General features: G+C 44.8%; 1 protein-coding gene across 1 annotated transcript; it reads right to left on the reverse strand.

Annotated features, from left to right (window-relative positions):
- Window positions 1–785: 785 nt before the first annotated feature.
- Window positions 786–14,454, reverse strand: LOC136161881 (histone-lysine N-methyltransferase PRDM9-like). Its single transcript, XM_065927012.1, has 10 exons — window positions 14,386–14,454; window positions 13,859–13,982; window positions 13,446–13,553; window positions 9,276–9,325; window positions 7,315–7,471; window positions 6,387–6,488; window positions 5,902–6,173; window positions 5,305–5,372; window positions 4,042–4,235; window positions 786–2,371 (listed from the first exon to the last, which is right to left on the reverse strand). The coding sequence occupies exons 1-10, from the start codon at window positions 14,452–14,454 to the stop codon at window positions 786–788; spliced, it is 2,730 nt and encodes a 909-aa protein (XP_065783084.1).
- Window positions 14,455–27,471: the final 13,017 nt, after the last annotated feature.

Genomic DNA, 27,471 nt, shown 5'->3' on the forward strand with positions numbered 1-27,471 from the left:
CTGATTCCACTCTGCATTCCTCTCCCTGGACCCAGGATTGACTGTCCAGTGACCTAACTGAGTTGGCTCCAGAATTATGCCTTCCCAGGGGTTCAGCTAACTGGACCCCAATGCTGTCAGTGTTAAGGGGGGAATGAGTACATAGTCTGGGATTCAGATTTGTTTGGAGACAAAATTTATTAGAAGAGGAGACCTAAAAAACCACGAAGGCAATTGGCATGAACATCTCCAGAACACCTAAGGAACCCTCTGCGGTTTATATCCCTCCTCTCCTGTCATGAAAGTGGAAAGTCTATTTAACAAATAATTCTGTGCTTATCACACGCTTTCTTTAAAATATTTATTATATATTTATTTATTTGGCTCGGCTGTGTCTTACTTGCAGCATGTGGGAGCTAGTTCCCCAAGCAAATATTGAACGTAGGTCTCTGCATTGGAGTTTTGACCCCTGGACCACTTGGGAATTCTCTCCTCATACTCGTGGGGACAGTAAGGGGTCACAGGCCTCCTCTGAGGCGCCCTTAGAGCTGAGGCATGGGGTGGCTGCAGAAATCCTCCTGTGGCTAAGGTGTGGTTTGTTGGTCATGACTCACTCACACCCCCTGCAAACAGGGCTTCTCCCCCGTGTGTGTCCTCTGGTGTCTGATGAGGACGGACTTGTGACTGAAGATTTGCCCACACTCCTTGCAAACATAGGGCTTCTCCCCTGTATATGTTCTCTTGTGTGAGATGAGATGGGTCTTCTGACTGAAGCTTCGCCCACGCTCCCTGCAAACATACGGCTTCTACCCTGTGTGTGTCCTCTGGTGTTTGATGAGGGTTGATTTCTGACAGAAGCTTCGCCCACACTCCACGCAATCATAGGGCTTCTCCCCTGTGTGTGTCCTCTTGTGTGAGATGAGATTGGCCTTATGACTGAAGCTTCGCCCACACTCCCCACAAACATAGGGCTTCTCCCCCGTGTGTGTCCTCTGGTGGGTGATGAGGAGGGACTTCTGTCTGAAGCTTCGCCCACACTCCCTGCAAACATAGGGCTTCTCCCCTGTGTGTGTCCTCTGGTGGGTGATGAGGAGGGACTTCTGTCTGAAGCTTCGCCCACACTCCCCGCAAACATAGGGCTTCTCCCCCGTGTGTGTCCTCTGGTGGGTGATGAGGATGGACTTCTGTCTGAAGCTTCGCCCACACTCCCTGCAAACATAGGGCTTCTCCCCTGTGTGTATCCTCTGGTGTCTGATGAGGACTGACTTATCACTGAAGCTTCGCCCACATTCCCCACAAGCATAGGGCTTCTCCCCTGTGTGTATCCTCTGGTGTCTGATGAGGACTGACTTATCACTGAAGCTTCGCCCACACTCCCTGCAAACAAAGGGCTTCTCCCCCATGTGTGTCCTCTGGTGTGTGATGAGATGGGCCTTCTGACGGAAGCTTCGCCCACACTCCCTGCAAACATAGGGCTTCTCCCCTGTGTGTATCCTCTGGTGTCTGATGAGGACTGACTTATCACTGAAGCTTCGCCCACACTCCCCACAAGCATAGGGCTTCTCCCCTGTGTGTATCCTCTGGTGTCTGATGAGGACTGACTTATCACTGAAGCTTCGCCCACACTCCCTGCAAACAAAGGGCTTCTCCCCCGTGTGTGTCCTCTGGTGTCTGATGAGGACGGACTTCTGACGGAAGCTTCGCCCACACTCCCCACAAACATAGGGCTTCTCCCCTGTGTGTGTCCTCTGGTGTCTGATGAGGGCTGACTTCCGATGGAAGCTTCTCCCACACTGACCGCAAACATAGGGCTTCTCGCCTGTGTGTGTCCTCTGGTATGTGATGAGGACTGACTTCTGACGGAAGCTTCTCCCACACTCCCCACAAACATAGGGCTTCTCCCCTGTATGTGTCCTCTCGTGTGTGGTGAGACTTGAGCTGTCCTTGGAGCCTTGCCCACACTCTCCGCATGTGACCCTCATAATCCCTGAGACCCCTGCCCCCGTGAGCAATGTGCCTGTGTCCTCTGGATTCAGTTTCTGGCTTGTGCTGGGCTCGTCTGTCATTCTCTCATGCACCCCAGAATCCCCCATTTGTCCTCCGGGTGAGTTGGAAGAGGCCCTTGAAATCCTCTTCCGCCTTACGCTTTTCAGCAATTGTTGGGGCCTGTCCTTGGCCTCGTGGCCCTCAGGTTTGTCGCTCGGGCTGTGTGGATTGGAATATCTCCGATTTTGACTGCCTGGGCAGGGATCCTCTGGTTGGAGGCGGTCTCTTTCAGATGGTCTCAGGAGGGTCTGAGAGGGGTGACTGCGTTGGATGTGTTGGCTGAGGAATTTCTGGCTGGAGAAGGCCAGAGAGCAGGAGGGACATCGGTGCATCTTGGGCTTCGGTTCTGCTGAAAGAGGAAGCTTTTGTCAGGTAGCTGGTTTGCCACGGTCAGGCCTTGCCCACTCATCATCTAAGTGTTGACAGTGCACGATCTGTCGCCCATCAAGTGCCTTTACAGTCCACTCTTCCATTCCACTGTTATTCTCTACATCTACAGAAATCCAGGAAGCGGGTGTCACGGGCCTTTTCTACATATCACCCAGAAAGGGACCTTCTAGCTGCATCAGAGGCAGCGTCTCTCCTGATAGAGATGGATCTGCAGGGACTTTCCCCGCGTGTAGGCGTCTGAAAAGTCACGTCACAGTGGCCACAGGTATCTACCCTACTGAGGGATAAGACTTGATGACTTAGGTGGAATTTCCTGAGTGGCTCCCTGTGAGGGGAAAGGGTCTATTAAGTTAGGGGAGCCTGGCCTGGAGCTCTCTGCATATGGGAGGCAGCACGGGGGGTGGTTAGAGCAGGTGTGGCTAATTCTGACTTTGTGGTTCCTTGTTCAAAGAGCAGGCTTTGTGCCGATCTCTGCAGGAAGTGGGTTTGAGCCTGGATAAGACCGAGCGGCCCAAGTCCCACTGACTACAGGTCTGGCTCCTGCTGCCCAAACTGGTTCACAAATTGCTCCTCTCTCAGTTTCCCATAAATCATAAAATAAAGGCATATCCTTTCTCCAGCCTCACCAGTACTCATACCTCATTTATTTCATTCAGGCTTAATCCACTTAACATGCACTAGGAATCCATGTTTAAAAATACATGTCCAGTCAGACCCTTCACACCCTCACTCCCAAGCATCTCAGACAGCCCTCTCTCCCCTCATGTCTGGAAATGAACTGATCTCTGAGGGGACTCCACGCTGCTGTCTCTTCCCAAAAGTGAACCAAAGCATCGTCTTAGCACAGAGAACATGCTGCTTGCAGCTGAAAGCCTGGCGGTTGTTCTGTGTCACCCAGGAGGACCCCTGGGGCCTGCACGTGGACACAGGCCCTGAGGCTTCCGTGTCCCGTCCAGCCTCCTTCCTCTCCCTCTGTGCTTCCTCCTGCGACCCCTGGCATGGCTTCGCTTCCCGGTCCTGGGGCTGCGGCACGGGCTGCTCCCCTGCCTGGAATCCTTCCCCGCAGGTCTTATCTCTGCAGAGACCCTGTCGCACCGTCCTGCACCACACCCCACCCTCTGCTCACGCTGATCCGTGGCACGTTCCCTGCGCTGGTTTTCCTCAGCACCAGCCCCTGTCTGGTGTGAAGCCCCTGCTGCCCCAGGGCAGTGGTTCTGTCTGTTTCGGGGCGTGGAGCCCCGTCTGTCACAGAGCGTGAACTCACATGACAAAAGACTGGAACAGGAACTGAATGCGCATCACTGTACACGTGTCGCTTAGAAATGGGAGGAAATGAAGAAGAAACAGATAAAGGGCAGAGAGGTGGTAGGTGCTCGAAATGTTGCTTTTTGCTTCTCAGCCTTTTAGCAGAAGGTGATGTTGCACATTTTTTTGCATGAAATATTAAAAATTAGAACTAACATTTTCAATATAAAATTTCTCCTAACAGTCATATGAAAAGAATCAAATTCTGAGGCATTTTAATTGCAACTCAACTGACTTAGGACTGGATTGTCCTCTGCTTCGAAATCGGACCACGGCTGCTCCCAGGATGGGGTGGGGTGCTGGAAGAGGGGAGACACTCACCTCTCCCGGTCGCGAGCTCACTCTTCCCCCTGCTCTTCCGCTTGATGCCAAGGTCCTGACCGTACTCGTCCCCGTACCAGACCAGCAACTCACAGCCCGGCCTGACCATCCGGCAGGTTCGGTAGAAGATCTGCCCGTGATACTGGAAGGCCACCAGGTTCTGCTCCTCGTCGTCCCGGGCACAGTTCACATACCTGGGGTCGAGGCCGGGAAAGGGAAAGAAACCTCAGGTGACGAGTGCCCTCCACTGTGCGCCCATGCCCAGCTCCTTGCCTTCCGCCTCTGAGGCCGCCCCTCATGTGGACCTTCTGTTCACACCTTCGACCAGGCCATGTGAATTCCCATGCTTTTCTCTCCTTACCTAAGTAGCCATTTTCCGGAACCCAGTTCCAGACTCATCTCCACCTGGAATGTCCGTGAGGCTGGTGACCTCCAGCTCCCCTAAACTCTGAATTAAGTTCTCTTTCATCCACAGGACTTGATGCTTCTTGTCTAACATGCAGCCCTCAGCTCTCACCCCAGCCTGCCTTCTCTGCCGAGTCTTTCTGCCATCTCCCCACGTGTATCCAGGGTCCTATTCACTTGCCCACCCCCTCCCACGTAAACTTGGAGAGAGCTCTGATATAGCTTGAGACACGGAACAGTAATAGTTTGTTCACTGTCTGCCTGCCCTGATGAAAGGAGAGGCCCTCAGAGAATGGCCCTGCTCAGGGCCAAGCTGCCCCCCATTCCTTCCCAGGCCTCAGGGCCCACCTCTCACTGGAACCAAACCTGAGGAGGTTTTTGCCCACAGAGAGTCAAGGTCTCCTGTGTTAGGTCATCCTGGCGTGTGCACTTACTCAAAGATAGAAAATATAAGGTTACTGCTCCTAAAATCAATTGGCTAATATCTGTCTGCAGTATGTTCTCCAAAAGGACATGGGTTGTGTGATCTGCTTCAGTACCGAAGTTCACTGTCTAAACTGCACGATAAAGGGCATGAGAAGTGTCCACTAAGTGAGTTAAAGTGTTCCTGGTGAATCTAGATGCTTCAAGTTGTTTTCAAGTCCACCAGTTTTGTTCAGCATATAGACTTGTATCTTGACGGCACATGCCATATTTTTATTTCCTTCTTTTTAGTATCTTTTGAAATGAAAGAGTATGGTATTGAGGGAAAAGAAGAAGGAAGATGTGAAAGCTTTTGAGGGAGCCGGGTTGAGAAGGAAAGGGGCGTGGGATGGAGGGAGTCTCAATGTCTACACACTGCAGACTCACTGCACTCACCTCATCCAGTTGGCCCAAGACGTGTCCTTTCCATCCACATACTCGTAGCAGTTCCTCCCTTTGGTGATCTGAGGGTCAGAGAAAGAGTTACAAGCTTTCCTCTTTTTTTTTTTTTTTGGTAGGAAGCAATAGAAGAGCTATTTCCCTGTGTAGTCATTGGTGCTTTTCAGCCTGCATGGATTCAACTGCCAGTCGGACCACACGGTAAGCTCCTTACTCATCATTCCAAGTCTGAGTCCCTTGATTCATTGAAGGCAAGGGCTCCACAAGGGAGGAGTCACTTCTGTGTATCTCTACACTGTGCTCCCACCTCTCCTCTGACCTTAGAGAGAGGTCTAAGTGTCTGTACACTGTGTTCCCACCTCTCCTCTGACCTTTAGATAGATGACATGAGTGTCTGTACAGTGTGGTCCCACCTCTCCTCTGACATTTAGATGGAAGTCCTGTGGTCACGCCCACGGCACACAGTACACAGGGCTGACTGTGTCATTGACGACAATGTTATCACCATCTGCATCCTCATATGTAGACCTGAAGTGCCCCCCACCACGTACAAGTGATTAGAGGCCAGAGGACAGGGAAACGGGTGCTTCTCACCAGCCAGGCGTATCCACTGTTGGCGGCCTCTTCATCGTCTGTGATCTGGCCCTCATAGGGGCCAAAGTGTAGGCCCAGCGGCAGATCAGATGCCTCATTCCACACTCCAAGACCAGCGTCAGGAATGCCCGACAGTCTGATGCTTAACCCAGGGGGCAGCGTGAGGACTGAGCGATTGGCATGCCCCTTTTCCACTGCACAGTCCTTTACAAATGTTGGGGGCCCATGGGCAGCACAGCTGTCGATGAAGAAGATCTGACACTCCTCACAATCTGGAGGTGAGAACAGGGATGAGAGGAGGTACAGTGATGTTTCTGGTTGTAAAGACCTTCATAAAGAACTAGGGCATTCATGGCATTTGGCCTCGATCCTGCACCCCAAGTCATAGAGGAAGGGGATGGCCGGTGGACTAAATGGTGAGGTGAGGTTAGTGGACCAAGGCCTCATTGCCCCTTCTCCGTGAGTGGGCCAGCGGGGTCACTCACAGAGGTAGTCGTCATCCTGGGGCTCGCTGACCTCTTGGTACACGTGGCCCTTTCTTTCCCGTAGACTGTACCTCTTCACTCCAGTCTCCTTTCTTCTGAGTTCTAAGATGGACACAGAAGCTAAGGAAGGCTGGTGGGGTCTGGGGAGTTAGTCCCATTTTATCAGAAAGTGTGAGATCTCCTACCTGTCCATCTCTACACTTTGTTAAAATTTTCTTATATGTATTTTTCAAACTTTTACTTTCGTAATTTTATGTTTTCCTGTTCCCTTATTTATTTCTCGGCCAGACTGAATTGCTTGTGGGATCTTAGTTCCCTGACCAGGAATGGAACTCACACCTCCTGCAGTGGAAGCGTGGAGTCTTAACCTCTTAACCACCAGGGAGTCCCTTCTCTATATTTTCTTTCTTCTCCCTTTAAATACAGTTTCAAGAGACTGAGGCTCCCCTGACCACAGATGCCCAGTTCAGTGATAGCTTCCTGCACTTCCCATTAGTAGGTTTAACTTCCCAACCTTCCGACTTAGGTAATAGTTCATCGACACATCTACTCAGAAAATATGTGTTAAGCGCACATGACAAGTAAGGCATTGAGCAGAGGTCTGGGCATGAACACTAACAAAGCATGGTTCCTCTTATCACAGTTGCATTTATTGAACTACTTGTAGGTGTCAGACTTTTGCATTTAATGTAAGGTTTTCAAGCACTGTATGAATTATGTATCCTTATCCTCACTTTACAGATAGCACTCAGGATCTCAGAAAATGTATAAGATTTTCCCAAGGCCCCAGTGCTAACTTCATGTCTCAGATCAGTCCAGCTTAAACCCCGCCTACCCAAAGTCCCTGCCACACACCTAGGCCATGCTTATTAGTTTTTCTACAGGAATTAGAGGAACTAATTAGAGGAACTCCCCAAATTTCTCTTACCGACTTTTTGTCTGGGGTGCTGTCCAGGGGTCCTTGCTTTTCTGTGATGGGGCCCTGGATTCTGAGCCTGCGTGGAGCCACTTGTCTTCAGCGATTCTGCTGCTCCCAGCAATTCCTTCAAACTAGATTCATTACTTAATGGTGCCCTGGACATTCTCTTCCATGTGAGTAAAAGACAACATGCATTTCTTTAGTTCTTTAGGACTTTATGAAGTGTTTTCACATGCATGACTTTAGTTAATACTTTGACAATTCTTGGAAATACCTGATATGGGGGGAAGGGGTCTGAACACTGGAGTGTAAAATAAGGACCTACGTGGATAGTGAATCAAAACTAGAATTCATATCTTAAGGTTCTTCCCCTTCAACTTTCTGCATAAAAGTGAGAGCAAGGCAGGGAGAAAAGCTGGAGGTCAGGGAAAGAAGAGGGTAAGGGCTGGTAGAGAGATCCTGAGGGTTTCTCTTAATAGTGGCCCTTTGACGGACGAGGACGTATGGAAAATTACAGAGGGGACAAAACACATGTGGAAAACAAGGTGATAAAGCAGTGAGATTAAGAGGAGAAAAGACGATCGGCAGAAACATATTTAGACAATAAAGCAAATGAGATGAAAGCTGCAGGTGGCCATGTCCTAGCGACAATGTTTGGAATTAAAGTAGCCGGTCTCGTCAATTCTCCTCGAACAAGGCTGTATGACTAGCTGGTTCTACTCAGTTTCCTGATCCATGAATTGGTATACAGGCTAATTCTTAATATTATAGTGGACATGAAATTTAATAACCTTCAACAAATTGTTGTGTGAAGTATTTACTACAGTAAGAACGTGAACGTACATCCCTTACGTATCAATTTATTCCCTAAACTGCCACTATATTTCAAGTGTGGTTCACAGATACTCTATTCAGCATCCTTTGACCTTTCTACTCCTAGATGAATGCTTAAATGTGGAGTCACTCACTCACGAACCATTCAGGGGGCACTTAGGGGCTTTGAGGTGGGCCTGGACTTCTGAGAACTAATGGGTGTGGGCTAGGATCTCAAACCTCACAACACAGGGGCAGGCTAAACAAATGATTACAAACAGGAGAGTTGCTAATTAGAGCTCAGTGGAAGGAGTTGTTTCTCCCTCCTACAAGAATGAGCATTTGAAATGATGCCCAGATGATGAGTTTCTACTCAAAAGCAGGTAATCTATGTGAAGTCCTTCTGTTATTTTCTTATTTGTTGGTTTTCAGTCATAAACCTGAGGCTTATCAGGGTTGCAAGTTGCTTCCTCATATTGGAGTGGGAGGCTCTGAGGTAGGGATCCTGTCTCCTTCTTCATCTTGGACTGTCCACTCTACAAACTGCCCAGCATATCTTTAAGCTTCTTCATCTTGGACTGTCCACTCTACAAACTACCCAGCATGTCCTTAAGCTTCCCTTATTCAGATGTCTTAGCATATGCCTCCCTAGCAAAGCACAAAAAACTGAGGTTGAAAACATCTCTCAGATGAATGATATAAAGATGTATGAATAAGCTTCATAGAACTATGGAAGTTTTAATCAGTTTGTAAGGTGTTTAGAGAACGTGCATTGGTTTACATTACACTACCAGTGATACTGTGGTCTCAGGTATATAATCAAATGTTTCTTACCTTTTTTTTTTTTTTTTGTATCTATAATGGTGATAGCTCTATACCTACTTATAGGTACTGTAGGATTGATTTAAGGTTTAAGCAAGTTTATTCACATAAAATACTTGAAGTCTAAAATATTATGAAAATAATGTAACAACAGAACAACCTACTACTGTTGTTGTTCTTACTAACTGCAAAGATGGTGATGATATCAGACATTGTGCTAAAGACTCAGGACAGGGAGGCAGCGGTCTCCAGGATCTCTGTGTTTTCTGCTATTCTCACCTGTGACTCGATCCATGAGGAGGTTATTTTGGCAACAGGATTTGGGAAATACTCACTTTCTGGTGTTTACTGTGCTCCACTCTGAAGGGCATCGAAGAAGGTTTACCTAAAAAACGATGAGAATCAGTGTTTTGGTTGGGAAATGTTTCCAAACTCTGGGTATTCTATTTAAGGACACATAATTCTAAGCCAGAGAGTGACAAAGACAATGATTACCAAAGGAGGAATGGAAAATGATTTCTGTATCATCAACTCCCATGGTTCCACTGGGAGTATTACATAGTTTTCTTAAAATTAAAAAAATATATGAAACTTCATCCGTGCCTCATCTGATGTTCATAAAATATCTAATAAATTTAATAGTCTTTCATGACAAAAGTTCTCAACAATGTAGGAATAGGAGGAAGTGACTGCAATATAATAAAGGTCATATATTGAAAGTCTACCTCTAACATCATAGTCATCAGTGATAAAGATCAGGAAGAAAAGCCAAGGATGCCCGTTATCAAATCTGTGTTCACCATAATATTAGAACTCCTAGCCAGCGCTGTAGGTTAGAAATGGAAACAAAAGGCTTCCATTTGGAAAGAATGAAATAAAATTATGTCTGCTCACAGGGGCATGGTTTTATGTGCAGAAAAATCTTTAAATCCACACAGACAAAATTCCTGCAGAGAAAGTTGCACGGTACAAAACCAACACTCAAATATCTTTCCATGCATGAAGAATGACCATTTCACAAAGGAAAATAAGAAAACCATACTATTTATTTTTTATTTTTTTAAAGCTATATTCAAGAGCTAAATTATAAAAAAATATTTATTTTTATTTCTTTGTTTTTTCCAGGACTTTTGTTGCGGCAGGTGGGATCTAGTTCCCTGACTAGGGACTGAACGCAAGTTCTCTGCATTGAGAGTGTGGAGTCCTAGCCACTGGTCAAAGAATCTTATTTATAATAGCATTGAGAAGAATGAAGTAATTAGGAATAAACTTAAGGAGATGAAAGACTCATATGTTGAAAACTACAAAATATTGCTGAAAGGAATCTGACATAAATAATCGATAGGTGTCTCATGTTTATGGATTTAGAGGCTTAATATTATTAAGCTGTTCATACTACCCAAAGCAATTTAAACATTCAATGCAATTCCTATTAAAATCCCAATGGAAGTTTTTTCAGATATAGAAAATCCATCCAACAGTTAACACGGAACCTCAGAGCACCCCAAACTGGCAAAGCAATCTTAGAAAGAACAGCAAAGCTGGAGGCCTCAGATTTCAGAACACACTACAAAGGGACAGGAGCCAAAAGAGTGTGGACTTGGCAAAACATGTGTGCTTAGCTGCTCAGTCTTCTTGACTTTCTGTGACCTTTTGGACTGTAGCCCTCTAGGCTCCTCTGTCCAGGGGATTTCTCAGGCAAGAATACTGGACAGGGTTGCCATTTCCTTCTCCAGGGGATCTTCTTAACCCATGGATTGAACCCACATCTCCTGTGTCTCCTGCAGTGAAGGCAGATTCTTCACCTGCTGAGCCACTGAGGAAGCTGGCTGGCATAAAGACAGATATGTCAATCAATGGAACAGAATAGACAGCCAGAAATCAACTCTTGGATACATGGTCTAATGATCTTCATCTAGGGTGTCAAGATAATGGGGAAAGCTTAATCCCTGTAATGAATGGTGCTGGGGAAACAAAATAACCATATGCAAAGTAATGAACATCTTACATCTTGAAGAAAAATCAACTCAGAATGGATTAAAGACATTTATGCAAGACTTGATAAGACCCTTAGAAGACAACAAGGGTGAAGCTTCACGACACTGATTCAGCAATGATTTCTTAGATATGGTGCCAAGTGCACAAGTATTAGTAACAAAGTAAAAATAGAGAAATGAGATTAATCTTAAAACCTCTGTGCAGCAAAGGACACTGAACAGAGTTGAAAAGGCCACCGACATGATGGTAGAAAATATTTATAAAATCTGCACCTGATAAGGGGTTATTAAGCATATACCGGTTTGAAGGCTACCTATAAGCCAGGAAGAAAACCTGATGGATCATGATGGCACCTTGATATCAAATTTCCATGTTCCAGCATTGTAAGAAAACAAATTTCTGTGGTTTAAGGAATGCAGTCTGTTTTGTTATGGCAGTCTGCGCTGACTAACAGTGAGAGAAGGAATTGAATAGACAATTCTCCAGAGAAAATACACAATGGCCAACAAATATATGAAAAGATTCTCAATATTACTAATCGGTATGGAAATACAAATTGAAACCTTCTGGGATGGGCAATATGTATAAGAAGACAATAACAAGTTTGGTAAGGATATGGAGAAATTGGAACCCTTATACACTATTGTTGGCAATGTAAAATGTTGCAAGCTTTCTAGAAAAGACTATGGAGTTTCCACAGAAAATTAGAAGTGCTGTATGATCTAGCAATCCAAGTCAAGAGTGGGTTTCCGTAAAAAATTGAAAGCAAGATAATGAGTAAATAGTGGGCACATGTATAGTCATTGCCGCATTATTCCCAATGGGCAAGATGTGTGAGCATTCTAAATGTTCATTGGTGGATAAAAGATAAAGATTATATATAAGATATATGTTTTAGCTCTTATATCCACATGCACACAACGGAATGTTTTGAAGCCTTAAAAAAGATTTCTGTCATATGCTACATGGATGGGCCTTGATGATATTATACTAAGTGAAATGAACCAATCAAAAAAGACAAATATGGCCTGATTCCACTTCTCTGAGGTATCTAAATTAAATCCATGGAAACAGAAAATATAATCGTGGTTGCCAAGGGCTGTAGGAGGAAGGATTGAAGAATCGTTCCTCAGTGGATTAGGGCTTCAGTCACACAAGATGTAACACTTCTACAGATTTGTTGTACAGCAATGTGTATATAGAATCCCGGTGGCTCAGGGGTAAAAAGTCCACCTGCAATGCAGGAGATGCAACAGATGCAGGCTCAATCCCTGCGTTGGGAAGATCACCTGGAGCAGGAGATGGCAACCCACCCCAATATTCTTGCCTAGAGAATCCCATGGACAGAGGAGCCTGGTGGGCTACAGTCTATGGGGACGCAAAGTCAGACATGACTGAGAGATTAGCACTGCGGCCACTAAGACTAACGTGTACATAGTTAGCAGCGGTGTGCCATACACTCAGAAACTGTTAAAAAGGTAAATAAAGACGAACAGGCGTATGGTGAACCGAGGCGTATGTATTCCCTAAGAATCTCTCCTTTTGTCAAAACCTTTGCAGACAACCAAATGTTTGGTTTTCATGTCCCTTTCACTAGTTTTAATAACCTAAGGGAACAGAGGGACGTCCCTGGTGCACAGTGGATGAGAATCTGCCTGCCAGTGCAGAGGACACAGGTTCGATGGCTGGTCCAGGGAGATGCCACTTTCTGCGGGGCAGCTAAGCCTTTTTTTTCAAAAACTCCAGAGCCTGCACGTGCTCTGCAACGAGAAGACAGTCACCGCAACCAGAGAAAGCCTGTCCACAGCAACAAAGACCCAGTGCAGCCAAAACTAAATAAGTAATTTTTTAATATCTGGGAGAACAGAAATCCATAGATGGAGAATCATAGAACTATCTAAATTGTTTCTCCAGTCTAGGCAGATTAACTCTTCTAAACTGAGCAGCAGAAGAGGAAGTGAGCTGCTTACTTCTATTTTATAATAGGTGTACTTCATTTTATTTACCTGATGCCATCTCTGGTCAGTGAAATGTGGGAAAGATCATGGAGAATATATAGTTCTCTCAAACCCTTTCCCAGAATCAAAATAAAGAATTAGTTTTACCTTAGGGTAAGAAGATCATGAGTTTTATTTTATATACATATATACATAATGTATCTTGAAATAATATGTTAATCATTTCCTCTTTGAAGGGATTTAATCCAATAACCAATAACCAATCTGTTTGGTGAATTTATTTCTAAAGGATCTTTAGCTGCCCTCACTAAGAATGTTTAGCAAAAATAATTCTTTTTAAAAATAATGATAAATATTAACCATAAAACTTTTGAGAATTACACTGGAAAACCTATACATTCATCTTCATTCAGGCTAATGTCAATATTCAGCCACAGCCACTTGGGAATGCTGAAAATTATGTTTTCCTTGCTACTGGCTGAGATGTAGTTGAGACCTAAGCCCAGGCTGGTTTCAGGAAGACACGTCCACACCCTCCTGGCCTCTCACCTTGCTGCCTTGGTGTCCATTCTTCATCAGAATCCTCAGTGTCATCTCCCTGGGGCTTGATGGCCTGCCTGCGGGGATGCATGAAATCTGGTCGAGTGGCTCTGAAACCTGGAAAGAAGCAAAACATTTGTTCTAAGAAGGGGAAACAAAGCATAGAAGCAATGGAAAGTGTCACAGAGTCAGGGAATCTGTGGGATGTGCTGGGAGAATCTAGAACAAGGCAAGAGGTGAGCTCTGCACTGCAGGTCACCCTCCCTCTGGTACAGAACTGCAAACATTTCCTCCAGGTTTGTCTCCACACAAAAGGGAACTGTGAGCAGGTGAAGCCACCTAAGAGCGGGCCAAGTGAACCCTGAGGGTGAAGACCTGTTTCATGTTTCCCAGGCTCACAGGCGCCCAGCACTTCCTGTTACCTATAGCAATCAGCGCTTCGTAGTTTCTTTTCACATTCCTATATCGGATTTTTTCCCATTCTCCCATCTCTTCCCATTCTTCCTTGGAGAAGAATATGGAGATGTCTTTGAAAGCATCTTTGGCCTAAGGAAAATAATAGATTTCATCAGTGATTTACCAATCTAAGTCAGACCTTAGCGCTGAGCCTTCTCCTCCACCTTTTGTGCAGGGAGAAGCCTGAAGCTCCTGGATGGTCTGTGTGAGACAGGGATGAAGACTTTCCTTCCCGACTGTGTCCTCCTTAACTGAACAAACTGAGCATTTTCCTAGCTCTCCCTGGACACAGTGCAGTTGAGAAGCTAGTGTCCTGTTTTGTCCCACTCCACCCCACCATCTCAGACAGGACCAGGTATTCCCATCCTGTGTACAGTCACAGGGACGTTCACTCAGCTTTCAAGGCAAGCAGTCTGTGGTGCTTCAGGGACCAGCGCCATGTCCTTCCTATAGAGCTGACTTTGAGCCCAGCTTTGTCGACTCCACCGCTCACCGTGGGCTTCCGCTCTGTTCTCCCGGCATTTCCCTCAGTGCTCTCCTCTGGAGACCTGTTTGGCCTCATGGCCATTGGAGTGCTCAAGGCCAAGGTGCCTGTGGAAGAAGAAGGTGCTGAGATAGCCCAGACCAGTGTCCAGAGCCTGAGCTGCCTGCCTTGGGTGGAGTGTCCAGGGCAGTAAGGCGAGGGGAAAGTCAGGGTGAGGGTATTGGTGGGATGGACGGATCCTGACTAGATATGACAGATCAGCCTAATATAAACTAGATTTGGTTTCTTTTGTTCCCCTACAATTCAACCCCTCTGAGGGAAGGCACTGGGAGGGATGTGACTGTGGGTGACGGAGGGATTCTCGAAGAGACCCGGAAACCCCTAACTGCTGTACTGGGGGCAGGCTGAAATCAGGGCTCTGTTCCAGTGAAGCAGAGGGAATGTTTCTCCAAGAAGGGTTTTGAGGATCTCCTCCTGGGGACTCAGAAAAATCTGGGCATAACGTAGGTTCTACGTCTAAGGGAGAAGTCGCTCGGCTTGAGGAGATCTGGGTCCCACGGGCTGAAGTAACTGGGGTCCTCAGTCAGAGGGGACTGGAGATCTTTTGGCTGATGTAGAATGCGCAGGGTGAGAAAACTTGGGATCTGTGAGGCTGAGGAAATCGGGGGTTTCTTACTAAGGGATTTTAGGGCTCAGACAGGCAGTACAGTTAGGGTCTTGAGGAGGAAGAGGTTTAAGAGCTCCCAGGCGGAGGTATTCAGGGTCTCCGAGGTTTAGGAAATTTGGTGTCTCTGCGGGTGTTATTTTTAGGGTGCCTCAGGCTGAGGGGATCTGGGGTTAATCTAGGTATTTGAGGGTCGCAGCACTAGGGGATTTGGGGTTTCTGTGGGTGAAGGAACTTGTAATCCCTGAAGCTGACGAGACGCAAGCCCGCTTCAGATTAGGACTCAGGTTACTCAAAGCTGACAGGATTTCGGGCCTCCCTCCCTGGAATTTGAAGCCATCAGGCTAAGGGTTTATGATGGCTGCCCAGGACGCGTTCCCTTCAGCCTCCCCGCTGTCCTGCCACACTGCCCACCCTGTCCCCAGGAACGCTAGAGGTTCAGCGAAGTCCAGTCCTTCGGCGCTGAGGTGAAGTGACGGGCCAGGAGCCTGCCTGTACCCTGTCAGGCACAAGCGACCAATCGGCGTTGTGACTGAGGCGGTCTGGCCAATAGGCGCCCAGAGGGTGGGGAGCACGATGGAGGCCCCGCCCCACCGCTCGGGGATTGGCTGCTCTGTGGGCGTGTCTGTCACGCCTCCAGTGCGCAGGCGCAGCTTGGCTGGTCTCTTTGTTTTCAGGCATGGCCTCTGAGGCCTGGATCCTCAGGTGGGCGGGCTGTCCTCAGGCTGAATGTTTCTTTCCAGTGCCCTCAACTGGAATCTCGGGTCCACCAGACTGAAACCGCGCTCCCGGAGTTTATCCTAGGCCCTCCTGTGCCCTGCCTTATCAAATCCAGTTTTGGCGAGAGCTGTTATGTGGTGAGTACTGGATTATTCAAGGGAAACGGTGTAATTAACTACATTCTGATGAGACACAAGATAAACACCGTATGGGCAAAGATTTAAGCACAGCGCTTGGAATAAGGATGTTAGAAAAAACTTGGAGGATTTTTAACCTGAAAGTAGAAGTGGCACTGATGAGCCATCTGTTTATTTAATGTGGGTATGAAAAGCCTGCAGAAATGAGGTATTAGTAAAACCTCAAAGCCTTGCAAGTGTTTTCTGTAAGCCAAGGCATCGATCTGGAGGACTGTGGATCCATAGAGCTGAGTTTGCCTGACACCTACTGGCCTCACAAGATAAAATAGGGACACTGTTTCTGGCCCTTAGCTAGCTTTGCTCACAGAAAAATAATGTAATTTCCACGTATTGGAAGCAAAGCGACTGATTGTAGAATTAGCATCAAGTGGTGGTTGGGAGTCTGGATGGAGAAATGTTATCAGAAAAGCGAGTTTCCCTCTTGGTGGGTGTAGAGCCAGAAGGTACAACACAGCCAAAGCTCATGGGAAGAAAAAGTGTATTACTTGCAGAACTATGGAGAACAACATGGAGCTTTCCAGAGCAGTGTCTCTGTAACCACAAAGTTGGGGAAGATTTAATCTATGAGTACAGGCATGTTCCAGCTTCTGAGGTGACTCAGATGGTAAACAATCTCTGCATTGCAGAAGACCCGGGTTCAACCCCTAAATGAGGATGATCCCAAGAGGAGGGCAGGGCAGTCCACTCCAGTATTCTTGCCTGGAGAATCCCATGGACAGAAGAGCCTGGTGGTCCATGGGGTTGCAGAGAGGCAGACATGAGTGAGTGACTAGCACTTTAACTTGAGAGACATGTTAATTAATGGTCTTGGGCTGTGGGAGACTCCAAGCTTCATTTGATTGAAGTCTTGAGAGTCAGAACCAGTCACCATCAGCATCTCTGACATTCCAGCTGGTCTGGTATACATATAGCTATCTATTCTTGATATAGATATAGATATCTATTCTTCTTCATATTCTTTCCCCTTATCAGTTCAATTCAGTCACTCAGTCGTGTCTGACTCTGTGCAGCCCCATGAACTGTAGCACCCCAGGCCTCCCTGTCTATCAGTAACTCCCGGAGTTTACCCAAACTCGTGTCCATTGAGTCGGTGATGCCACCCAACCATCTCATCTTCTGTTGTCCCCTTCTCCTCCTGCCCTCAATCTTTCTCAGCATCAGGGTCCTTTGAAATGAGTCAGCTCTTCACATCAGGTGTCCAAAGCATTGGAGTTTCAGCTTCAACATCAGTCTTTCCAATGAACACTCAGGTCTGATCTCGTTTAGAATGGACTGGTTGGATTCCCTTGCAGTCCAAGGAATTATCGACCCTTCTCCAACACCGCAGTTCAAAAGCATCCATTCTTCAGCACTCAGTTTTCTTTAGAGTCCAACTCTCCCATCCATACATGACCACTGATAAAACCATAGCCTTGACTAGACAGACCTTTGTTAGCAAAGTAGCATCTCTGCTTTTTAATATACTGTCTAGGTTGGTAATAACTTTTCTTCCAAGGAGTAAGTGTCTTTGAATTTCATGGCTGCAGTCACCATCTGCAGTGATTTTGGAGCCCCCCGAAATAAAGTCAGCCACTGTTTCCCCATCTATTTGCCATGAAGTGATCTGACCCGATGCCATGATCTTAGTTTTCTGAATGTTGAGCTTTAAGCCCACATTTTCATTCTCCTCTTTCACTTTCATCAGGAGGCCCTTTAGTTCTTCTTCACTTTCTGCCATAAGGGTTGTGCCATCTGCATTGCTGATATTTCTCCCGGCAATCTTGAATTTAGTTTGTGCTTCCTTCAGCGTGGTATTTCTCATGGTGTACTCTGCTTAGACTTTAGATAAGCAGGGTGACAATATATAACCTTGATATGCTCCTTTCCCGATTTGGAACCAGTCTGTTTCTCCATGTCTGGTTCTGACTGTTGCTTTTTGACCTGCATACAGATTTCTCAAGAGGCAGGTCAGGTGGTCTGGTATTCCCATCTTTTGGGAATTTTCCACAGTTTTTTGTGACCCACACAGTCAAAGGCTTTGGCATAGCCTATAAAGCAGAAATAGATTTTTTTTTTCTGGAACTCTCTTGCTTTTTCGATGATGCAGTGGATGGTGGCAATTTGAACTCTGGTTTCTCTGCCTTTTCTAAAACCAGCTTGAAGATCTGTAAGTTCACAGTTCATGTATTGGTCAAGCCTGTCTTGGAGAATTTTGAGCACCATTTTGCTAGTGTATGAGATGAGTGCAATTGTGGGGTAGTTTGAGCATTCTTTGGTTTTGCCTTTCTTTGGAATTGGAATGAAAACTGACCTTTTCCAGTCCTGTGACCACTGCTGAGTATTCTAAATTTCCCGACAGATTTAGTGCAGCACTTTTACAGCATCATCTTTTAGGATCTGAAATAGCTCAACTGGAATTCCATGACCTCTGCTAGCTTTGTTTGCAGTGATGTCTCCTAAGGCCCAGTTGACTTCACATTCCAGGATGTCTGGCTCTAGATGAGTGATCACACCATCATGTCTATGTGGTCCATGAAGATCTTTTTTGTTCAGTTCTTCTGTGTTTTCTTGCCACCCCTTCTTAATATCTTCTGCTTCTGTTAGGTCCATACCATTGATGTCCTTTACTGAGCCCATCTCTGCATGAAATGTTCTCATAAGCGTGTTTTAAGGTTCCTATTGCAGGGAATGGCCACAAGGCGTCAGGACTTTTTCATGCTCAGTTGTAATTGCCTTGAAATTGAAAACCTTGCAAGTTTTCACTCAAGACTGTAATTCAGTATGGAATGTACCTGAAGAAACACCCAAAAGCCTGCGTGTTCTTTCGGGACATTCTTTTTTATTTATTGTAATAATTTTTTTAAATTTACTGGCAGTGCCATGTTGCATGTGGGATTTTTAGTTCCCCGACCAAGTGTCGAACCCTTGCCCCCTGCATTTGAAGCACAGAATCTTAACCACTGGACTGCAGGGAAGTCCCTTTAAGCATTATTTTTTTAAAGTAACGTTTATTTCATATTGTAGTAACAGTGATACACCATGTATTGTGCGTGGCAGGTGAACCGAATGTATTTTCTATTTTGTTTTTTTCAGTTGCCGAGTCAGGTCTTTTGGTCGGAGCGTTCCCTTTTCTACAGGCCCTGTTATACTGGTAAGGCATCTATTTGTATATACATAAGTGTACATAAATGTAAATATCTAGGTACATAGGTATGTAAATGTCCAGAGAGAGAGATAAATGTCTAGGTACATAGATATACAAATGTTTATATGCATAGAAATATACATTCTAGGTACATAGATATATAAATCCCTAGGTTCATTGAGACATCAATATCTATATACATAAACATATAAATATATATGTACATATAGACATAACTATCTATGCAAAACAGAAAAAGAGACACAGATGTACAGAACAGAGTTTTAGAGTCTGTGGGAGAAGGCGAGGGTCGGATATTTTGAGAGAACAGCATCGAAACATGCATATTATCTATGGTGAAACAGATCACCAGCCCAGGTTGGATGCATCAGACAAGTGCTTGGGCCTGGTGCACTGGGAAGACCCAGAGGGATCGGGTAGAGAGGGAGGTGGGAGGAGCGATCAGGATGGGCAATACATGTAAATCCATGGCTGATTGATGTCAATGTATGACAAAAACCACTACAATATTGTAAAGTTATAGCCTCCAACTAATAAAAATAAATGAAAAAAAAAAAAAAAAGAATTCTTTTATTTTAAACCATGGGCCCCACCCAAACCCGATTAATGAGAAAATTTTGAATTGATTTTCAGTTGATGGTGATGCACATGAAATTTGGGAACCTCAGTGGCTGTTTTTTAAAATCAACTTGGACAGGGAACCCTCTTACACTGTTGGTGGGAATGCAAACTAGTACAGCCGCTATGGAGAACAGTGTGGAGATTTCTTAAGAAACTGTAATTAGAACTGTCCTATGACCCAGGAATCCCACTTCTGGGCATATACACTGTGGAAACCAGATCTGAAAGAGACACATGCACCCCAGTGTTCATCACAGCACTGTTTATAATATCCAGGACATGGAAGCAACCTAGATGCCCATCAGCAGACGAATGGATAAGGAAGCTGTGGTACATAAACACCATGGAATATTACTCAGCCATTAAAAAAAATTCATTTGAATCAGTTCTAATGAGATGGATGAAACTGGAGCCCATTATACAGAGTGAAGTAAGCCAGAAAGATAAAGACCAATACAGTATACTAACACATATATATGGAATTTAAAAAGATGGTAACAACAACCCTATATGCAAAACAGAAAAAGAGACACAGATGTACAGAACAGACTTTTGGACTCTGTGGGAGAACGCGAGGGTGGGATGTTTCGAGAGAACAGCATCGAAACATGTAAATTACCTAGGGTGAAAGAGATCAGCAGCCCAGGCTGGATGCATGAGACAAGTGCTCGGGCCTGGTGCACTGGGAAGACCCAGAGGAATTGGGTGGAGAGGGAGGTGGGAGGGGGTATCGGGATGGGGAACACATGTAAATCCATGGCTGATTTATGTCAATGTATGACAAAAAACACTACAATATTATAAAGTAATTAGCTTCCAACTAATAAAAATAAATGGAATAAAAAAGAAATATACATTCTAGGTACATAGACGTATAAATACATAGGTTCTAAGAGGCATAAATATCTATGTATATACAGATATAAATATCTATTATAGATACATATAGAGATAGATATCTATATCCATAGACATGTAAATATCTGTATACACGGAGGATGGTTACACAGTGGACAATGAAGGAGACCACCTTATAGACAAAATAAGTGATACAGATAGTGGCACTTATAAGAGCATACCAGGAGAGAGAAACATAAACAATTTCAAACAAAGAGAACACAGCTAAGCAAGATGCATGTGACTAGTTTTAATCTGAGGGCACTAAACCAACAAGTCCACAGGGGGTCAGTAGATGTTGTCAAAGTCTGGAAGGGTGAGATAGTGAAAACGAGTTAAATGTTTCATCTTTGTTTGCAAAGTATACCTTATACATTTTTGGATTCATACTTTTTACCTCCTAAAGTATGTATCATCCTATATATCCTCATATGCCCACATCCAAACTGTTTCAACTCAAATCAAGCATAAGTCCAACTTGTTTCAACTCTTGTTAGTCAATTGTTGCAATTTCATGAAAAAGACACATTGTGATTCTTTTGTATAGACCAGTAATGGTTAGGATTTCTGTCTAATATTTTTTTTTTTAGTGTCCTTAGAGATCATTTAAAATTTCAACACTTCTCCCTGCTTCACCTTGTTCTGATTCAATTGACATTGGAAAAGTTATGGAAAGAGTGTTTAATATAATCTGAACTCACCAGATATCTACTGTTTTCTGTACATAAAGATCTGAGAAGTAGACTTCAATGGATGTAAAAATAAATATTGTGGATATAGAACATAATTTGAAATTGTGAGAGTCATTTGACCAGAGAGCACTCACAATGGATCCACTTCATCTCCCACACCCATGAGGACAAGTTCATCTTGGTAATAATATCAGCAACTGATGAGTTAAAGTATTATCACTGTGAAAAATGATTATGAAAAGAAATTTATGGAATGTTTTCATAGATAGGATGCAACTTTCCAAGAGGCTTTAAATTTCAGGTGAATGTTTTATTATTTGAAATCTTGAGTGGATTACAGACTCTGTAAGTTTTACAGACTGTTCAGAGTTACATTCTGTCCCATCCCGGAATGAATGCATTACCTTTTGGTTCATGCACTTGTGACGGACTTAATCACCTTAGAGGCAATCTGTGTTGGAGAGTGTTCTAAACCAATGTGTGCGTACCAGCTGCAGGTCTGACAAGAAACATTTACTCTCATGTTGTTGTAGTTGCTGTTCAGTGGCTAAGTTGCGTCTGACTCTTTGTGACTCCATGGACTGCAGCACGCCAGGAATCCCTTCCCATCACCAACTCCCGAAGCTTGCTCAAATTCATGACAGTTGAGTCAGTGATGCCATCCAACCATCTCTTCCTCAGCCATCCCCTTCTCCATTTCCTTCAACCTTTCCCCGCATCAGGATCTTTTCCAGTGGCTCGGCTCTTTGCATCAGGCGGCCAAAGGATTGGAGCTTTGGTTTCAGCGTCAGTCCTTCCTATGAATGTTCAGGACTGATTTCCTTTAGCATTGACTGGTTTGATCTCCTCGCAGACCCAGGGACTCTCAAGAGTCTTCTCTAGCACCACAGTTCAAAAGCATTTGTTCTTCAGTGCTCTGCCTTCTTTGTGGTCCTCCTCTCACGTCCGTACATGACTACTGCTAAAACCAGTAGCTTTTACTCTCACATATGGGATATCAAATTTGTTTTTACATGTTGCCTGCTATGTTTAGGCTCTTTGTTCATACTTCATGTACCCATGTAGTGTTGCATTTCAATCCAGTTTGAAACAGAGCTTTATTTGAAGAACGTTTTGCCCACCAGCAGCGTTCTATTCTCACCAGCACCTCTTGCCTTGGTGTGACATCTCAAAACTCAGAAATTCTTACATGTTATATGAATATCAATTTCATCTTAGCAGAGTTTAAACAGAGAAGTGAAAGAATCAGGGTGCCTATTTTATCAGGTTTCTCCAGGCAGAAAATTGAAGCTTGATGTGGTTCAGTTGCTCAGTCATGTCCAACTCTTTGCCACCCCATAGACTGCAGCATGCTGGGCTTCCCTGTCCTTCACCATCTACCAGAGTTTGCTCAAACTCCTGTTCATTATGTTGGTGATGCTATCCAACCATCTCATCCTCTGTCATCCCCTTCTCCTCCTGCTCTCAGTCTTTGAAATTGAAACTGTTAGAAGGCAGAGTTCATATAGCTTATGGGCTCCTTGACTCCATTTTTTTTTTTTTTTTTTTTTTTTGCCAAAATTTTCTTATGTACTTTTTCAAGTGTGACCTTTCATTCATATAATAGCGAATAACAGAATTAGAAGAAACCAATTTGAAACAACGGGTTGTTTCTACCCTGACAATCTGAACACAAAGGAGCCAGTGGGAACTGCAAAGATCTGAGGGCCAAGCTTTTAAGAATATTTTAGGTTGGCAAATGCTAGCTAGTATGCTTTCCCTTTCAACAAGTTTTATTCTGATAAAGAATATTCTTTTCCAGAACGCTTCCAGTGTGGCTGCCTCCTGCTGGAAGCATGGGAGAAGGAATCAGGGCAGTTTCTGTCTGTCTTTACAAGACAGGGGACTCAACTCTAAGAAATCCCTAGATCTTCCCTGGATCCTGACCACCACACGGCCAAAGATACTGGTAACAGTTTTGTTTTGCCTGTTAAAGTGTTTAATGACAAAGATTCTTTCGGTTTCCTGATGTGGGTGACATTTGGGACCCAGTGATGATTTTTTCTTTAAGAAACTTACTTGCTAGTTCCCACCTGAGGGTGAGCCCCTGTCCAGTGATGAGAGACCCTGCATGTGTGTGACCTGTGCCTCCAGGAGAGCAACTTTGCGCTAGTTTAAACCTGGCCAAGTTCTGTTTGCATGGTAGATTTAGACCTCTCTGTCTTGTATAGGGGCTTCCCTGGTGGCTTAGATGGTAAAGAATCTGCATGCAGTGCAGGACAACTGGGTTCTTCTCTGGATCGGGAAGATCCCCTGGAGAAGAGATTGGCAACTGAATCCAGTATTCTTGCCTGCAGAATCCCATGGACAAAGGAGACTGGAGGGTTCCAATCCATGTGGTCATAAACAGACATGTCTGAAGGATGAATACTTTGACTTTTCAATCCTGTCTGCACTGATTAGGTTTAGACAAGACTGCTTGCTTTCTGCAATGAGAATATTGACACCTGACCGTGTTCTGTGTGCACGAGGACGTGGAGACCTGGGTGCTCACTGGGCCTGGCCTCCTTCCTGGAAAACTCCATGCCTGTGTCTGAATGTCAGTGCTCAGAGGTCTGGGGTCTGGAGCTGAGGTGGGCTTCTCTGGGTAATGTGTCCTGCTCTGAGAGGGATTCCATGGCCCTCCCAGGGGTCAGTGCTGCAGTAGGGGTCGTAGTCTTTCCTCCAGCCAGGCTCACCTGCCCTGAGGCTCATGGAGACTCCTCAGGTGGGCTACTTGGTAATTATTCCAGTTTTTCAGCGCATTCAGTTTGAGTAGGGAGGCAGGTTCACCTGGCTCATTGATTCCAGGGTACAAGGATCAGGCAAAAAATCAATGGGCAGCAGGTGAGATTGCTATGTGATCGCCTTCCCTTCAGCCATCCCTGCTTAGCAGACAGCAGACCTGCCCCTCGTGTTCTAGCCCTGCGCCTGGTGTATTTTCTCAACATCTCAGAGGGAAAACAAAGAACGGAGCCTGCTGGAACCAAGGCAGTGTGTTCAACATTATCGTGACAGCTGTCAAAACAGTTAGTATCAGATAGAACCAAAGGGCAGGAGAGGTGGACTTTTCTGGGACCAGAGAAGTTTCCAGGAACCCAGTCGTTTCTGCCTTTGGGGCCCAGCCATCAGGGACCTGGTGTCTTAACCAAGAGTCATGCAGCTGCAGATGCAGGGTTTGGGGACTGTGTGGGTCTCACCCCATCCACACGGGTCCGGATCCTGTGCCCAGAGACCCCGTGTCTGCTCTTCACCTCTGTGTGTCTTGCCCCTTGGAGATCCCCAAAATCTGAATTGAGTGTCTTGCCCTGACTAACCTGTGGTCCTTTCTCTTCTCTTCATCTTGGGACATTCACATGAGGTCAGGCATCTTTGAATGGGTTGCTGCTCTGTGTTCTGCTGGGTGAAATCCTTTGGCGGTGTCATATTAACATCATAGTGTATCACAGACCTAATCTGTAGGGTCACCACTGTCTGGGGTCCCCTAGATGGATTTTCTGTAATTTAATTTTTATTTTCTATTGTAGTCAGGTTGATTTCCATTGTTTTATTAGTTTTAGCTGTACAGGAACTTAATTTGATTTTACATAGAAGTGAATCTATTCTTTTTCCATTTTTTCCCTCATATAGATTATTACAGTCTCTGTAGTAGAGTTCCCTGCTCTTTTCAGTAGGTCCTACTTGCTTATCAATTTGTTAGATCTTAGTGTGTATATAAATCCTAAACTCTTTATCCCTTCTTTCTTTCGTTTGATACTCATAATTTGATTTTCGCAGGGTGTGAAGTCCGTTTTGTACTTTAGGTCAATGTTATGAATTTATAGGCTACCCCTGTAAGTGATATCTCATGATGTTTGTCTTTCTGTCTCTGAGTTTCCTCACTTGGGGTGATGATTTCTTCCTACACCATACTGCTGACAGCATCCTTGTTTCACTCTGTTTTACCGTTGAGTGGCGTTGCAGTTATAGCTGTTCCGCCTTATCTTCACTTTTCTTCCACTGGGCCTTTTGCTGGATTCCAGGACTTGCCTATTGAAGGAGTGCTACCCTGAAAATCAAGGTGCACGTGTCATTTTGAATGGTGATTTTCTGTGGACCTGTGCTTTCCTTTATAGCTCAGTTGGTTAAGAACTTACCTGCAATGCAGGAGACCCCAGTTCGATTCCTGGGACCGGAAGATCCCCTGGAGAAGGGATGGGCTACCCACTCCAATGTTCTCCGGCTTTCTTTGTGGCTCAGCTGGCAAATAATCTTCCTGCAATACAGGAGACCTGGGCTTGATCCCTGTGTTGGGAAGATCCCCTGGAGACGGGAAAGGCTACCCACTCCACTGTTCTGGCCTAGAGAATTCCATGGACCGTATAGTCCATAGTGCTGCAAAGTGTTGAACACGACAGCGTGACTTTCACTTCACATTCTCTGGACCTAGGCCCATGAGTGGGAGTGCAGGGTCATAGGATACCTCTGTGTCTTTTATTTCTTGGAAGCTCCATGCTGTTTTCCATAGTGCCTTCACCGTTTACATTCCCAAAAAGATTGTAGGAGGATTTCATTTTCCGTATATTCATTGCAGATGTTTTATTTTATTTATTTATTTAATCTTTATTCTTTGTAGATCATTTTGATGATGGCCACTGTGAGCAGCGTGAGGTGGTACCTTAGTGTAGTTTTGATTGGCATTGATTTAGTAATTATTGATGTGGACTATCTATCCACGTGCTTTTATTATTTTATACTTTGTGAGTACAATTTATCTCTTGAAACTGGCCTCTTGCAACTTGGCCCTGTTTGGAATTCTTTTCTGATGAAATACCCCAGGACATGTCTTGAGGGCAGATGTCATTTAAAGCCCTGTCAAACTTGTGACTATTTAGAGCCCTTCAGCACCTGTTTTATGGCTTCCCTGCTCACTCGGTGGGAAAAGAATCCACCTGCAATACAGGAGACTTTCAGGAGACCTGAGCTCGATCCCTGGGTTGGGAAGATTCCCTGAAGAAGGAAATGGCAAACCACTCCAGTTTTCTTGCGTGGAGAATCCCATGGGCATCGGACATCCTTTGTCCTGGTAGGCTACAGTACATGGGATTGTAAAGAGTCAGACATGACTGAGCAACTAAACAACAAAAACCGCACCAGTTTTGACATGTAAATATTGACCTGTACCAGCTAATTACTCCCCCCACCCCCTGCCACCTTTTCATTTTGGTAAGCCTAAGTTTCTGAGTCTGTGAATCTGTTTGCATTTTGTAATGATGCTCATTTGTATCCATTTTTAGATTCCACTGAAGCGATACTCTCTAATATTTTCCCTTTCTCAGTTATTTCCCTTAGTTTGATCACCTCTAGTTCCATCCCTATACCTGGGAATGGCATTATTTCATCCTTCTTTATGTCTGAGCCATATTGCATTGTGTATATGTGCCTCATTTTCTGTATCCATTCGTCTGTCCTTGTACACTTAAGTTGCTTCCCTGTCTTGGCTATTGTACCTAGTGCTGCCATGATCTTTGGAGTGCAGGTGTCTTTTAAAAGTTTGCTTTTTATTCTGAATCTACTTCTAGGTATTGGATTTCTGGGTCACTGGGTACTTCTGTGCTTAGTTTTTCAAAGAACTTCCATAATGTTCTACCTAATGAGTGTACCAATTTACATTCCTACCAACAGTGTAGGAGGGTTTCTTTCTTTCCACACCCTCTGCAGAATTTATTGTTGTAGGTTTTTGATGTGGTCATTCTGACCAACTTGAGGTGATACCTCATGGTATATTTGATTTGCCTTTCTCAAAGAACAAGTGATGCTGAGCATCTTGTCATATGTTTTTATCACCAACTCTATGACCTCTTTAGAGAAACATGCATTTGGACCTTTGGTTGATTTTTTTTTTTTTTTTTGGTGAGTTTTTTTTTTTTTTTTTAAATTGAGCTGTACTAATAATTTGTATGTGTTGAAGAGAAAGTTCTTGTGAAATCAACCCTGAATATTCACTGGAAGGACTGTAGCTCCAATCTTTTAGCCACCTGATGCAAAGAGTTGACTCATTGGAAAAGACCCTGATGCTGGGAAAGATTGAGGACAGGAGGAGAAGTGGCCAGCAGAGGATGAGATGGCTGGATGGCTTTACCCACTTAACAGACATGAGTT

This window comes from Muntiacus reevesi, chromosome 2, assembly GCF_963930625.1.
Source record: "Muntiacus reevesi chromosome 2, mMunRee1.1, whole genome shotgun sequence".
NCBI lineage: Eukaryota > Metazoa > Chordata > Mammalia > Artiodactyla > Cervidae > Muntiacus > Muntiacus reevesi.